At 42.9% G+C, this 14,445-nt stretch overlaps 3 protein-coding genes and 1 pseudogene across 3 annotated transcripts in view; 2 read left to right on the forward strand and 2 right to left on the reverse strand.

Annotated features, from left to right (window-relative positions):
- The window catches only part of LOC130090409 (vitelline membrane outer layer protein 1-like), a 115,876-nt gene that overhangs the window by 85,249 nt on the left and 16,182 nt on the right, over positions 1 to 14,445 (reverse strand). The window lies entirely within an intron of this gene.
- LOC130090394 (vitelline membrane outer layer protein 1-like) overlaps positions 1 to 14,445 on the forward strand; it is a 126,468-nt pseudogene that overhangs the window by 63,232 nt on the left and 48,791 nt on the right.
- LOC130090398 (E3 SUMO-protein ligase ZBED1-like) lies at positions 490 to 4,137 on the forward strand. Its single transcript, XM_056257756.1, has 3 exons — positions 490 to 1,556; positions 1,762 to 1,843; positions 3,706 to 4,137. Exons 1-3 carry the CDS (start codon positions 490 to 492, stop codon positions 4,135 to 4,137), a joined length of 1,581 nt encoding a protein of 526 aa, XP_056113731.1.
- Positions 11,760 to 13,260, reverse strand: LOC130090399 (vitelline membrane outer layer protein 1-like). Its single transcript, XM_056257757.1, has 4 exons — positions 13,057 to 13,260; positions 12,746 to 12,861; positions 12,523 to 12,636; positions 11,760 to 12,006 (listed from the first exon to the last, which is right to left on the reverse strand). The coding sequence occupies exons 1-4, from the start codon at positions 13,258 to 13,260 to the stop codon at positions 11,826 to 11,828; spliced, it is 615 nt and encodes a 204-aa protein (XP_056113732.1). The 3' UTR covers positions 11,760 to 11,825.

The following is a 14,445-nucleotide window of genomic DNA, read 5'->3' on the forward strand; positions in this document are numbered from 1 at the left end:
CTCACCATATAAAGCCCACAACAATAAGAAAAGCAGTAGATGGGGCAATGGGGTTTCACTTTTATGTGTTTTTGTAGTGCTGTCGTGCAAGCTAACGTTATGTCTACAAAGGTTTTAACCAAATTTGAGTATCCAGAAATATGATTTCTGAAGTATTTTGTATGCATGTCCTAATGTGTCATATTTTGCAGTGTTATCAATTAGGGGTGTGCCAAAAAATCGATTCACAGAAGAATCTAGATTCTCATTTGCAACGATTCAGAATCGATCTGAAATGTCCAAGAATCGATTTAATAAATAAATAAAATCAGCTGGCTGTTCGCCTCCATTTTTGTAACTAGCCTATACGGACGTCACCACGCAGCCGGTTTTTGAACGTGAGCGGCAAATCACTAAAACAAAGAGGAAGCAAATATGGATGAGAGGGAGATCCAACCAGCCCCGTCTTCACTTAAAGCTAAAATTTGGCGTCATTTCGGTTTTTACCGAATGCCTGGAAGCACTGTGCTGGACATGACACACACAGTGTGCAAGCTTTGCAAAACGAAGACCAAGCACTTCGGCAGCACAACAAATGCGCGGGCTCATATTACTAGGCATCACCCGGAGCTCAGCGACACGGAGCAGAGTCAGCCGCCAGCTGCAGACCAACGCACACTGCAGTGCTTCACGAAACTCCCTGCCAACTCCGAGAGGGCAAAAATAATAACTCGGTCTATCGCCTGCTTCATCGCCAAAGACCTAAGGCCTTACAGTGTGGTTGAGAACGAGGGGTTCGTCTGGATGTTACAGACTGCGGAGCCGAGGTACGCCATACCGTCCCGCAAGTTTTTCACTGAGACCGCTGTGCCACAGCTTTACAATGAGACTAAAAGAATGGTCGCCAGTGCCCTAACCAAAACGACCAGAGTAGCATTAACATGTGATGCATGGACATCAAGAGCAACCAAGTCTTTTGTGACATTCACCGCTCACTACATAACTGATACGTGGGTGCTCGAATCCCGTGTTTTGCAAACTCGCGTGATGCACGAGAGCCATACAGCTGTAAATGTCAATGCCATGTTTCACTCCGTTGCTAATGAATGGGAGCTGACGGTCTCGGATCTGGTGATTGTGACTGATAATGCTGCCAACAGGCTCGCCGCTGCACAGATTGACAACTTGGCACACATTACATGTTTTGCCCATACTCTCAACCTGGCTGCACAACGAGCTCTGAAGCTCACCACGGTGTCACGACTGCTTGGGAGGATCAGGCGAATTACTGGTTTCTTCCACCGCAGCGCCATTGCAAATCATGAACTCCTGGAAAAGCAGAAACTTCTGCAGTTACCGGTGCTCAAACTGAAAACGGATGTCGCTACACGCTGGAACAGCGCGCTGGACATGATCGAACGATTCCTAGAGCAGCAGCCTGCTATTTGTGCCGCGCTGCTCTCCCCCCAGGTGAGAAAATCTGGAAGTGACATCTGCACACTCAGCGACACCGACATCTCCACTGCTGAGGAAATAGCAGCGGTGCTGAAACCAATGAAAGACGCAACCCACATAATGTCAGAGGATTCTATGCCTACACTCTGTTATTGCTCCTTTGCATGTTCAATTGCTGCACGACACGGAGGCAGCTGGCGTTGCTGCTGCTGCTGACACACCAGTTATTCGGGAAATCAAACTGGCAATCCACAATGATCTGGCGAAAAGATACAGTTCTGCACGGGATAAGCGCATGCTGTACTCTGCTTCCTTTTTGGACCCCAGATTCAAGGCCCTGCCTTTCCTCACTGAGGAGGACCATCTGGAAATCCATGCCAATGTAGTTGCAGAGGCTGCAGCACTCGAGGTAAATTTATTATCTGTTCTTGAGTAATATATTATTTTCTAAAATGTGTAAAGGTGATGATACACAGGGCAACTTTTTGAGCAATGTTACTGGGCAATGTTGCCGTCAATGGGCAACCAGATGAGACACAGGGCCCACGACCGATCTAAATTATCCAGATAGAAATGTATTGCCCATTTTCAATTGGAAAGTGCCCAAGCAACAATCGCTCGGCAAGATTGCCAAGCAACATTGCTCAAAAAGTTGTCCTGTGTATCATCACCTTAACCCTTTGATGCACAACATGGGTCTAAATAGACCCGACTGAGTTTTCATTTTCTATATCTTTGCAAGAAATTAATTTCATCATTCAGTATTCCAGGTATTCCTCAATTAACTTGTTTTAGATCATTACAAATCCTTATTTAAATTTTTCCTTTCTTACTTTTCGAATAAAAATCGTTTTTGTTTCACTACCCTTCTAATGCGCAACATGGGTCTAAAAAGACCCGTATTCATGTTTCTTTGCTGAATATTTGAAATAAATATATTTTATCATTTATTAATCCAGGTATTCATTAAATATCTTGTTTTTGATTTCCACAAATCATTATTTTTATTTTCCCTTTCTTACTTTATAAACAAACACGGTTTTTGTATTTCTACATCAATTTTACACACATGGGTCAAAAATGACCCATATAGGAACCTTTGATATTTATAAATAGTATAAATATATTTACTGCAGAAAACTATTCACCTGCCACACATTTCAAAATTCGACACGGCTGCTTTTGTATATTTCATGCATGTAAGTTTTATTTAATACATTTTTTGTCACAGAAAATATTTGATATTTTGTGAAAGACATCTAGATATAGCCTAAAATTTGAACGTTTAGGCTAAGGTTACCTTGACCTTGAAATCCATTACTAGTGCAAAAGAGAAACATGTCCAATACTATTAGCTAGCTTGCGGTCGACATATTTTATTTTATCTAATGTTAGCTAGGTCAACAAAATAAAAGTTGCGATAGAAAGTTATATATACAAGTATTATATTGGTGCTGTTGGGCAGAAACCTTACCTGGGCAGTACCTCCATATTAATTTTTATTTGTGGTCATAAATCAATGCTATCGGTCACATAAGCTGTCGTGTGGTGGCGTTCTGGTGCACTATGGCTGCTGTCGCATCATCCGGGTGGATGCTGCACATTGGTGGCGGGGAGATCCCCCCTACAGTTGCACTACACTACAGTTCAATTTCAGTGTTATCAGTTATATGTGTGTTATGCGTGACAAAGTGGCCAATAAACATATTTCAAGTGTTACAGTAAATGTGTTGATCTAAACAACTGTGACAATGTTTGTTTTAACAAAAAGTTTTCTTTATTCTTTTGTTTTATCACGTTTGCATAGATGGGTCATTTTAGACCCATGTGTGTAAACTTGATGTATTTACACAAAACCTAGGAAATATTAAAATATGAATTTGTGATAATTGAAAACAAGATATTTTGAATATTCATAAATCATGAAATTTATAGATCATGAAATAGAAAATGCTCAAATAAAGTGATTTCAAAAGGTGGAACAAAAAAATGCCGAGCCATGCATGAAATAACATAGGAAATGAATACGGGTCTTTTTAGACCCATGTTGTGCATTAGAGGGGGTATCCATAGCTTGCGCATCAAAGGGTTAAGGCATTTATGCTTGCTGAAAATGTATGTAGATCAAAGTTAAATAATGCCATCTCATCTTGCAGGTTTTAAATTTATATATGCCTTTTTAATTTTAGTTAAACATAAAATATGGGACTTGTGTGACTATTTTGTACATAATTGATTATGACTGACATGATTGTTGAATTGTTTCTGTAGAGACAAGTGAACTCAGAAGAGGCTGAGGTTGAGTCTGAGACACCACAGCAAGAAGAAGGCCCTGCTCCAAAAAAAAGGCCCTCTGCACTGGTCACGCTATTGGGCAAGACATTTACTGAGGTCAGTGTTGTCCGTAGATCTGCCAGCTCCAGAGCTGAAGAGGAACTGAAGAAGTATCTTGAAGCCCCTCCCCTGTCTCTGTCAGAAAACCCGCTCAGCTGGTGGAGGACCCATCAGACAGCTTTTCCTCTCTTAGCTGGACTGGGTAAGCGATACTTGTGTATCCCTGGCACTAGCGTTGCAGCTGAGAGAGTTTTCTCCACCGCTGGAGATATAGTAACAGCACAGCGAAGCAGTCTCACTCCTGCACATGTTGATCAGCTTATTTTCCTGCAAAAGAACCTGAATGTTGCATCTGCAAATGGACAGTAACCTTGGACACAGTTCATGTCCAGTTTTTTTCATGATTTGTTGAAAATCATATAATCAGTTGCACAGTTTACAGTTCTATTGTTGCAAGAGACACTGTCATGAATATTTCAGAGACAGGTAGCTTAGGGGTACTATTTTTCATTTTGAAAGAAGCATTTTATTTGCATAACTTGTTATTCTTTAAGTTACTGAGTCTGACTGAGAAATATAGATGTTTTTTTTGTCTTCACCGGTTGTGTTCTACATGATATTTGTGTACTGGTAAACTGCAACTTTCCTGGGAAATGCATCTATTTTCAACCATTTTGTATTATGAAGAAGCACTTTATTTTTGTTCCAACTTATTTTATAGCTTGCTACTAATGAGTAGTGTGATACACACAAAGTATGTACACACTTGTGTTTTTTCCCCTTCTATTGAATATGTATTGTATATTGTTATGAGTAAACAGATTACATTATTGGCTTATGTTGTATGCAAATTAACAAACTTATATTTACATTTATATGGACAAAAATAAAGGACTCTTATTTTGACATTCTGGCTGGAGAGTCGCGGGCGAAACCGTGAACTGCGCATGCTCCCTCATATCTGCAGAGGAGCTGTGAAAGAGCAGACGCGACTCTCTCTCTCTCTTTTCATTGAATCCTGTTTTACAGGTAAAAACATGAACATTCAAAAGAGTATTGTGTAACTATACCTCAGCGATTGCACTATTATTACTGTTTAGTGAATGTAAAGGGTTAAATGTGTTTTAGTTGATGACGTTTTGTTTGTCTTGTTGTATGCTCACTTCAACGTGAGGAAAATGAGATTAGTTCGCTCCAGTGGTCATTATATTTAGCTATACTGTTGTATTAATAGTTTGTGTGTCATGAAAAGTTTGTTAGCTTGTGTTAATTAGTTAATATGTCGAGTTTAGTGTGTCTTTGAAGCTCTCTCTGTGATCGCGTTTGGCGCGCTTGCCGGTCACGTGATCGGGCACTGATAGAAACGTAGGAACAAAAGTGAAATGTTTCACAATGGTTTTAAGGAGCAAGTACCTTTTGGAATACACATTTTCAGAGTTCATATGCATTAAGTTCATACTTAATCTCATTGTGCTAAAGAATATTGGTATGTCTAATTATAAAATATAATATTTATATGTTAAATGTTAACTAAAAATGGTAAAGTGAAGAAATGAGACAAAAGGTGATTTATTTTGGTGTTGGTGACAAAAGTGATGTAATAAGACAGACAGAAGAATGTGGATTAATGCTTTAAAAGCAACTGTTGTGCTTGATTTATTGTGCATTAAATAAATATATCTGCAGAGGAGCTGTGAAAGAGCAGACGCGACTCTCTCTCTCTCTTTTCATTGAATCCTGTTTTACAGATAACAGTAATCTGTCAGCTGGGTCTCCTGTGCCGGGACCTGCAACAGTAGCAATTGAGAACCAGACAATGTTTTTGATAAAAGGCACTTCCCTGAGAATTGAACTTAATAAATGTGAAAAAGACACTTTAATGTCTCCGTTTGTCATTCTGTATAACAAAGCAGATGAGAGTAGATCATGATCAGAAACCCGATTATAAATCATTATGGATAAAATCGAATCGTTTGGAATCGAAAATCTTTTTGAATCGAAAATCGATTTTGAATCGAATCGTGGCCTCAAGAATCGGAATCGAATTGAATCGTGAGATGGTAAAAGATTCCCACCCCTATTATCAATGCACTTATGTTAAGATTGCACCCCTGTGTTAATATTTTTCATAAGTACCCTTTTCTGCTTTTTTAGAGCAATTCTGGAGTAAATGGGTCTGCTGGGGAGAGTAACTCCCATACAGGCAAAAAAAACAATACAAAGTAATAGAGTTAATACACGCATCTTTGCTGAAATGTATTGTGCTGTTGTGTTTAACAAGCCATGGTAAATTTGCTCTGCCTTTAGGATTGCAAGTGTCCTGGCACAGGTGAGGGTGTGAGTGGGAAACCCACTGCTGAAACTTGGCCCTGGTTTGTCCTCATGGAAGAGGTGAGGAGGAGCAGCAGCAGCACGAAGGCGGCGGGACAGAGGACGAGTTTTTGGGCTTGATCAGAGAAGCAATGCAACTATAGAGGGAGGCAGAGTAGGGAGAGGAGGGACAGTCTGTTTTCTCTTCTTGAGAGAATGTTTGAAAAATATACAACATTTTCTACATTTTCTTGTTTTACTTTTTTTTTTGCACTTTTATTTTTTTAAAAGAAAAGAGAAATTCTGTACAATATTTATTTTTATGCCACTTTAAATTTGTAAATAAAAGAGAATTAATTGTTCTGGACATTGTTTATTTTTGTAATGACTCATAATTTCTACATGAAACAAATTGTTCTATACCTTTTTTTTATTTTTTAAAATTGGTAAATGAAAATAATTTGTTTTTAGGCTACAGAAAAGTACTTTTTCCAACATACGTTAAACATATCAACATAAACATTTAAATGTACAGTACATAAAATAAGAACAAATGATGTAGACTTTTATTGAGCGGAGCAGGAAGACTCTGGTGGTGCCGCTGGACTGGGATGGGCTCCACAATAGAGACCCGGGTGGTGCCGCTGGACTGGGATGGGCTTCACAATAGAGACTCTGGTGGTGCCGCTGGACCGGGATGGGCTCCACAATAGAGACTCTGGTGGTGCAGCTGGACCGGGATGGGCTCCACAATAGAGACCCTGGTGGTGCCGCTGGACCGGGATGGGCTCCACAATAGAGACCCTGGTGGTGCCGCTCGACCGGGATGGGCTCCACAATAGAGACCCTGGTGGTGCCGCTGGACCGGGATGGGCTCCACAATAGAGACCCTGGTGGTGCCGCTCGACCGGGATGGGCTCCACAATAGAGACCCTGGTGGTGCCGCTGGACTGGGATGGGCTCCACAATAGAGACTCTGGTGGTGCCGCTGGACCGGGATGGGCTCCACAATAGAGACCCTGGTGGTGCCGCTCGACCGGGATGGGCTCCACAATAGAGACCCTGGTGGTGCCGCTGGACCAGGATGGGCTCCACAATAGAGACGCTGGTGGTGCCGCTGGACCGGGATGGGCTCCACAATAGAGACTCTGGTGGTGCCGCTGGACCGGATGGGCTTCACAATAGAGACCCTGTTGGTGCCGCTGGACCGGGATGGGCTCCACAATAGAGACCCTGGTGGTGCCGCTGGACCGGGATGGGCTCCACAATAGAGACTCTGGTGGTGCCGCTGGACCGGATGGGCTTCACAATAGAGACCCTGTTGGTGCCGCTGGACCGGGATGGGCTCCACAATAGAGACTCTGGTGGTGCAGCTGGACCGGGATGGGCTCCACAATAGAGACTCTGGTGGTGCCGCTGGACTGGGATGGGCTCCACAATAGAGACTCTGGTGGTGCCGCTGGACCGGGATGGGCTCCACAATAGAGACCCTGGTGGTGCCGCTGGACCGGGATGGGCTCCACAATAGAGACCCTGGTGGTGCCGCTGGACCGGGATGGGCTCCACAGTAGAGACTCTGGTGGTGCAGCTGGACCGGGATGGGCTCCACAATAGAGACTCTGGTGGTGCCGCTGGACTGGGATGGGCTCCACAATAGAGACTCTGGTGGTGCCGCTGGACCGGGATGGGCTCCACAATAGAGACTCTGGTGGTGCCGCTGGACTGGGATGGGCTCCACAATAGAGACTCTGGTGGTGCCGCTGGACTGGGATGGGCTCCACAATAGAGACTCTGGTGGTGCCGCTGGACCGGGATGGGCTCAACAATAGAGACTCTGGTGGTGCCGCTGGACCGGCATGGGCTCCACAATAGAGACTCTGGTGGTGCCGCTGGACCGGGATGGGCTCCACAATAGAGACTCTGGTGGTGCCGCTGGACCGGGATGGGCTCCACGATAGAGACCCTGGTGGTGCCGCTGGACTGGGATGGGCTCCACAATAGAGACGCTGGTGGTGCCGCTGGACCGGGATGGGCTCCACAATAGAGACTCTGGTGGTGCCGCTGGACCGGGATGGGCTCCACAATAGAGACCCTGGTGGTGCCGCTGGACCGGGATGGGCTCCACAATAGAGACCCTGGTGGTGCCGCTGGACCGGGATGGGCTCCACAATAGAGACCCTGGTAAGGTTTCTGTCTAGGACTAGCAGTTCCTTGAATGAATTAAGTTTACTAACGTTACTAGACTAAAAAACAGTTAAAAGTTAGCAGGTGCATATACTATATATGCAACTATAGGCCAAATTTACCTGTCAGGGTCTTTGGGAAAACTATGAAAGACAAGTTTTGTACTGTCACACTGATAGTTTTTGCAGTTTATTGCCGAACACTGCGTTATTTTATTCCACTTGGACTTCGTTGTCATTTTGTGTAAGTAAAAGTAGGCTAAGGCAAATTTATTTGTGAAAGCGAGGCTCGAGGGAGAGGCTCCGGCGAGACAGTCGCTTCCAGCACCGGTTCCGGCGGCCTTTGGGAGCGGCACTTTTTCTTGCGCGGCGAGACGAAAGGCGGCGCTGCGGCTTCGGTTCTGAACGCTTCGAGTCGAGCCCGCAGGGTCGACATCGGAAGCTCCTCGCAGAGGTCGCATCCGCCATCAGCGAGAGCGAGCTCTGCGTGCTCCAGTCCCAGGCAGATAGCGCAGATGAGGTGGCGGTCTCCGGCGCTGAGAGGGGCGCGGCATGAGCCGCAGGTGGTGCAAGGCATCTTTACAAAGACGCTCGTGCTCTTTTGTGAAGTTCCCTGAGGAACTAGCTTAGCTCTAAAAAGGATACGTCACCGTATGGCGTAGCTTGCCGGATGGCTGAAGGTGGCGAAGACGGCCGGCTTCTTCAAGCGCTGTCCAAGCTCGCTAAAATGCCCCTCAGACGGCGACGCGGCTTCTGTATCAGATGCGAAGAGCTTCGCTGAAGATATGTAAATCAGGGATGCAGCCTTCGAACCTCGCTAATATACACTCTAGCCATGCCCAGTTTGGCGGGCTGTGACGCGATGAAGGCGCGAGCGCCTCTCATTGGAACCGAGTTCATTCAGTTCGTCTATAGGCTGCAGCAGTTGCCGCACAGCAACCAATGAGCTCGCTAGCTAGCCCGCTCAAGGTCTGCAGCTGCTGCACTGCGTTGAAAATGGATACAAAATTAAGGATAATTTTTTGGCTTCAATATTTCAGAAAAGATTCATCTTTCCCGTAGCGTAAGCTAGCTTACGCAATACGAGAGAACCTCTCGTAAGAGAACATGCCCTATACTGTCTCAAGACTCCCACATTCACACAAGCCAGAAACATGCTTCCCTACAATGCACAAAGAATAATTTAACCCACAGTGTCCCATCCTCAATCTGCACATTTTTTTTGCATTGTTTGCATTTGTCCCTGCGGGACAAAATGTTACATGAACATCTTTTCCTAACTTCAGGTTGTTTAGAAAAGTAGATGCACACTCATATCCATCAGCCGATTTAAAGCAGCTGTGACAAAACTATTAACAGATTAACAAATTTCTAACATTATTCTCTCAACAGAAATTTACATCGATAGTCTGGCGTTATAATTTACTTGCTTTTGGTGTACTGTGGAGTGGGTAAAACTGTTTTTAATTGCAGGCTAGCAGATACCGTTGACTCGCACTAGCCTAGCACCTGTGAACAATGCAACTGGAACGACTGAATGAACATTTTTTGAAAACTGTCTCCACTGATAAATAACACTAAGGCTAACTTGGAAATGAGGCCCGATGTCCAAAATCCCAAACCACCCCTTTAAGGTTTCAAGAGTAAAACTAAAGATATGTATTCTGCAGGAAAATAAAAACTACTTGTCAGGGTTTTTATGATGGTTTTGCATTGGCTACTACTGCATTACTGCTTATGTTGCATTTTACTTCTGAATATTTTCAAGGTTGTACATTTAAACTATATACTTTTGTGTATTTTAATGTAAAACAATGCATCATATTGCAAAATAACAATTGTGTAGTGTTGCTGTCCTGTGAGGGAAAAAAAGTAGTTTTTAGATTAGAGCAAGCTAGTGACCTCCTCTAAGAAGTGAACATGCTTTTTAGTCCCATCGCTGTTAAGCATTCTGGGGGACATGGACTTTTTAGCATTTAGCTTAGCCTTGAGATCTGCAATGGTCTCTTTGTGATTGTTACACTGTTCAGGGCTAACAGCTCAGCTAGTAATTTATCCAGCTGTGTTTGAAGATCTTGAATCTTTTATGACTCTGCATTTTTAGATTGCATTTCTTCACATATAACATCCATAAGCAAAGATAGAAATTGTGTTAACTCATGTAGCCATTTATAATGCACGTAGTTTAAAGCTTCAATTATTTCACCATGTTTTGGTTTCTTTTCATAACTACCAAGTATTTCCCAATATGTGAGAATTTCATCTTCTGAATTTAGATTTTTTGGTACGTATTTGCTGTACAAGATAGACTCAACTTTTTTTCTCCATAAAGCAAACAATACGTCACTGTTATTAGAATTTTTCCCTTCCATCCCTGAGGAGATCTGAATATTCACAAATTTTACAGTAATGGGACCATTAAAGCTGCTAGAAAACGGACTCTTTTGAGGAGACAGTGGATTTCAATTAATTTGTTGCCCTGATTCCACACGCTATGCACAAACACACTGCAGGCTCACTATCGCTCACATCCAAGGTAAATCATCAACATGGTTATCCCTTACATGCATTTTATTGAACTAAACACATGATCAGCTAAAACGCATGCGCAGGTTACTTTTCCTGAACGAGCGCACACACGAATCCGTGTTGCTTTACCTTTCACACAAACACTTCCCTCCAGTAGTCTCGGGTTCGGTACCCCAGTGCGCACCGGGTCTGCATGAACCGTGTCCCGTTCTGAACTAAACTGCCAGTGAGAAAACACCCTTAAACCATTTGTAAACTGGAGACCACCTGAAACTGAAAACTGAGGCACAGAACTGAAACATGATAAAACAGCCATCCAAAAACTCAGATTATAACAGTCTTAGAATACAGATTTATAACTGCTGCTTGATTATAGCACTGTTTGTGATATTTACTGCAGGAGTGAGATTAATATTTGAGAAGACTGTAAAGTTGAAATGAGGTTTGAATTTTTTTTTACATCAAATCATTTTCTGAATATGCATTGTGACATTTTAGCTAAACATTTATAGCTTTAGAAAGGCAAAAAGTTTATGGAACTTGACAATAATACACTTTAATGTAGATAACGCTAGTCATTCTCAGGGAATTAATGGATTAGACAATTACTTTGAATGCAATATAAGTCACTTTAGACCATCTGCACTAATGTAATGAACGATCTGATGTAAAGTGTTGTGCAAAACAATGTAAAACTACAAGGTTCTGTTTAGAAAGTCTTTATTGCTGATATTTGACAACAGTTTCAGTAAAAGTTCAGGAGTCTTCAGAAGAATCACTAACCTACGAAAGAATACGATAATTTCAACTTCAAAAGCGGGGAGCAAATGTCCCGATCATCCAGTTAGGCTTTATGTTATGTGAAAATGACCGGCTGACTTTTCATTACAAAACTGTTGTATGACATGGTTTGTTAGTTTTTCATAGGATCTTCTTGCTGTTCTTCTTGTCATCCTCTTACACCTGAAAGAAAAATCAGATTTAGTTGATCTGCAGTGTGTGTCAGCCTGAGTTTTTGATTGCGATCACATCACCTTAATCACAGCAGAACATGATCACGTCATTGAGAGCGGTGTCGTCTCCTTCGCTTCCCTGTGACTCTTCTACCCGGGTCTGTAAGCCGCAGATTCCTTTTCCTTCACACGTTGCACTCCAGTCGCCCCAATCACCCCAGTTTAGACCTTTACCCCAGATCACCCAATCACTGCATTTGAAACTGGAAAAAATTCAGATGTGACAATGATAAAGATGTAATTGTGCTGTTGGATTGAATGTCAGTCACATGATCTCCTGCAGCCGACGGCCTAATCACTGCGATCTCGAACAGCAGCACGACTGCGAGAGTGATATTAACTAAACTATTGATAGGGGAAAACTAGAGTCCTAACACAATCTCATAAAAGTGCGCATCTATACCACAAATTTAATTTCTCATACCATTTATACACCAATAATGGGTTTTGCGTGCATATGCTACACACTGTAAACCCCTTGGGTAGAATTAGGGTGTGGAGTGCGTGCGTATTACTCGCCATAAAGTGCGTGTCATATGCACGCGAAAACTATTTTTAGTGTATAAATGGCATGAGAAATTAAACTCGTGGTATAGATATGCAGTTTCATGACACTGGGCTGAGAGTCCTTAAATAGCTAAATAAACCCAGGATGGGTAAGAGATGGTGTAAGAGGTATACACCGAGTAAGAGATGTTATAACTTATAGCACCACACACTCGATGCTGTTTGCGGCCGTATCATCTCCAGATCCTCGGGGAGATTCAACTTTCAGCTGGAAAGCGGTGAAGAATCCAACAGGACACGATTTCTTATCTGTCCACTCGCCCCAGCTGAAGAAAACAAAGAGGTTGCCTGATCAAATCAATAATCATTCAAGAAAATCCTCAATTTACTTAAATAGCTTAAACACTTAATGAAAAAATCTTAATAATCCATTACCCTCCTACGTCAGACGTAATTGCGGTGTATTCGTCTGCGCCTGGCCGATCGACACAGTAAAGACGAATCCCATTGAGCGCTGTATCATCACCACCAAAAATAAGTTTGCCTTCCACCTTAAAAGAACAAGACAATCTTCCATTTGAAAGAGTAAACTAACCCAACACTTAACATTTATCTTCATGCTCTTTAGTATTACACAGACACTTTGGAAACCTGGAATTAAACGACAAACAGCAACTCCAGGGTTTTCAACCTTTGAAGCGCTCTTCCACCCCATATTAGCTAAATAAAGTCAGTGCCCAACTTACCTTCAGACTAAACGCGTCTACGTACGTTCCGCTTGGACACATGCTAATAACCCCCCACGATCCCCACGGCCCTCCATTCGACACCTTCAGCACAGATCTGTAAGATCGGTCGCTGCTCCGCTCAGCACGTCTTCCTGCGGACTGAACGCTCACAGGCCCAATAATGGCTAGCAGTGAAAACAACATGGAAAAGAAGTAATGCATTGCTACAGCACTGGCCTGAATACTGAGTTATATAAATTTTTAGCTAGACTATCTGCAGAAAATGATAAAGCTGAGACAATATAATAGCAAATGGAAGAAGCCTCATATTTATACACAAGATTCATTAACCAGGATGTCCCTTCCATCCAATCATAGTTCTCAAAGATCAACCCCTACCCTATTTGGCATATTAAGAAATTGTTTTATTAACAAAGGTCGGGAGGAGCACATTAATATAATTAAGATAATCAAACCTAATTAAACACGAGTGGAGCACATTCAGTTAATCAACCCAATCAACGAGGTAAGAGGTGTAGCCTATGTATGTATACACAGCAGATAATCACGCTTTGAGTCAAAGGAGTGGTCAACTCTGGGCTTGTTGTCTTTCACTCGGGGTTTCTTTTCCTCAGCTCTAGGCTACTAGGCATCTGGGTTTAATGACGTATCAGTATCCAAAGAGGCAATCAACTCATCAGTTTTTTATACTCCTGTTGTTTCCCACTGAAGTTCGGTTCTAATCTTCACCTTTTCATGTCCTTGAACTCCAGTAAACTCAACTAGTGGTGGGCAGATCGAGGCTTCATGAAGCAATGAAACAGTTGAACCAAATGTGCCATATTGTGTCAAGGCTTCGAAACAATCCGACACCAGTCTCAACACTCTCAGGTAGTGATGGCGAGATGAAGCTTCATAAAGCCTTGAAGCGTTTCATCCAATTGGTTCACTCATGTGCCGAAGCTTCATGGTGCTTCATTTGCTCTATTGTGCCATCAAGTGGACAATAAATGTAAAACGTGCAGTGTGATTATAATGACACTATGGCTTTGGTGTCTGAAGCATTGAATGAATTGAATGAAGAAAAAGAAGCTTGAATAGATCGCTAACAAACTCGCAAAGTCCCAAGTCCACAAAATGTGAGGGGGAATCCATTGCATTTTGCTGGCCCTTATATTTCAAATAGACCGCCAAACCGCGAACCACTTCCTGAAGCAGTCACGTGGCACAGGCGGCTCGCGAGGCTTCAAACGTCACCACATACGTCACCGACACAAGCCTCGATACGCGCTTCACAGAAATCATCCCGGATTACTCGACACACGCTTCGAAGCCTCGATACGGGAGGACACATCACTACTCTCAGGTGTTCATCTGAAACATCCTTGACAACGAGACATTAGAAAA

The sequence above is a fragment of the Rhinichthys klamathensis genome, unplaced genomic scaffold (genome assembly GCF_029890125.1).
Source record: "Rhinichthys klamathensis goyatoka isolate OS25496 unplaced genomic scaffold, OSU_Roscu_1.1 h1tg000143l_1, whole genome shotgun sequence".
In the NCBI taxonomy this organism is placed as follows: Eukaryota; Metazoa; Chordata; class Actinopteri; order Cypriniformes; family Leuciscidae; genus Rhinichthys; species Rhinichthys klamathensis.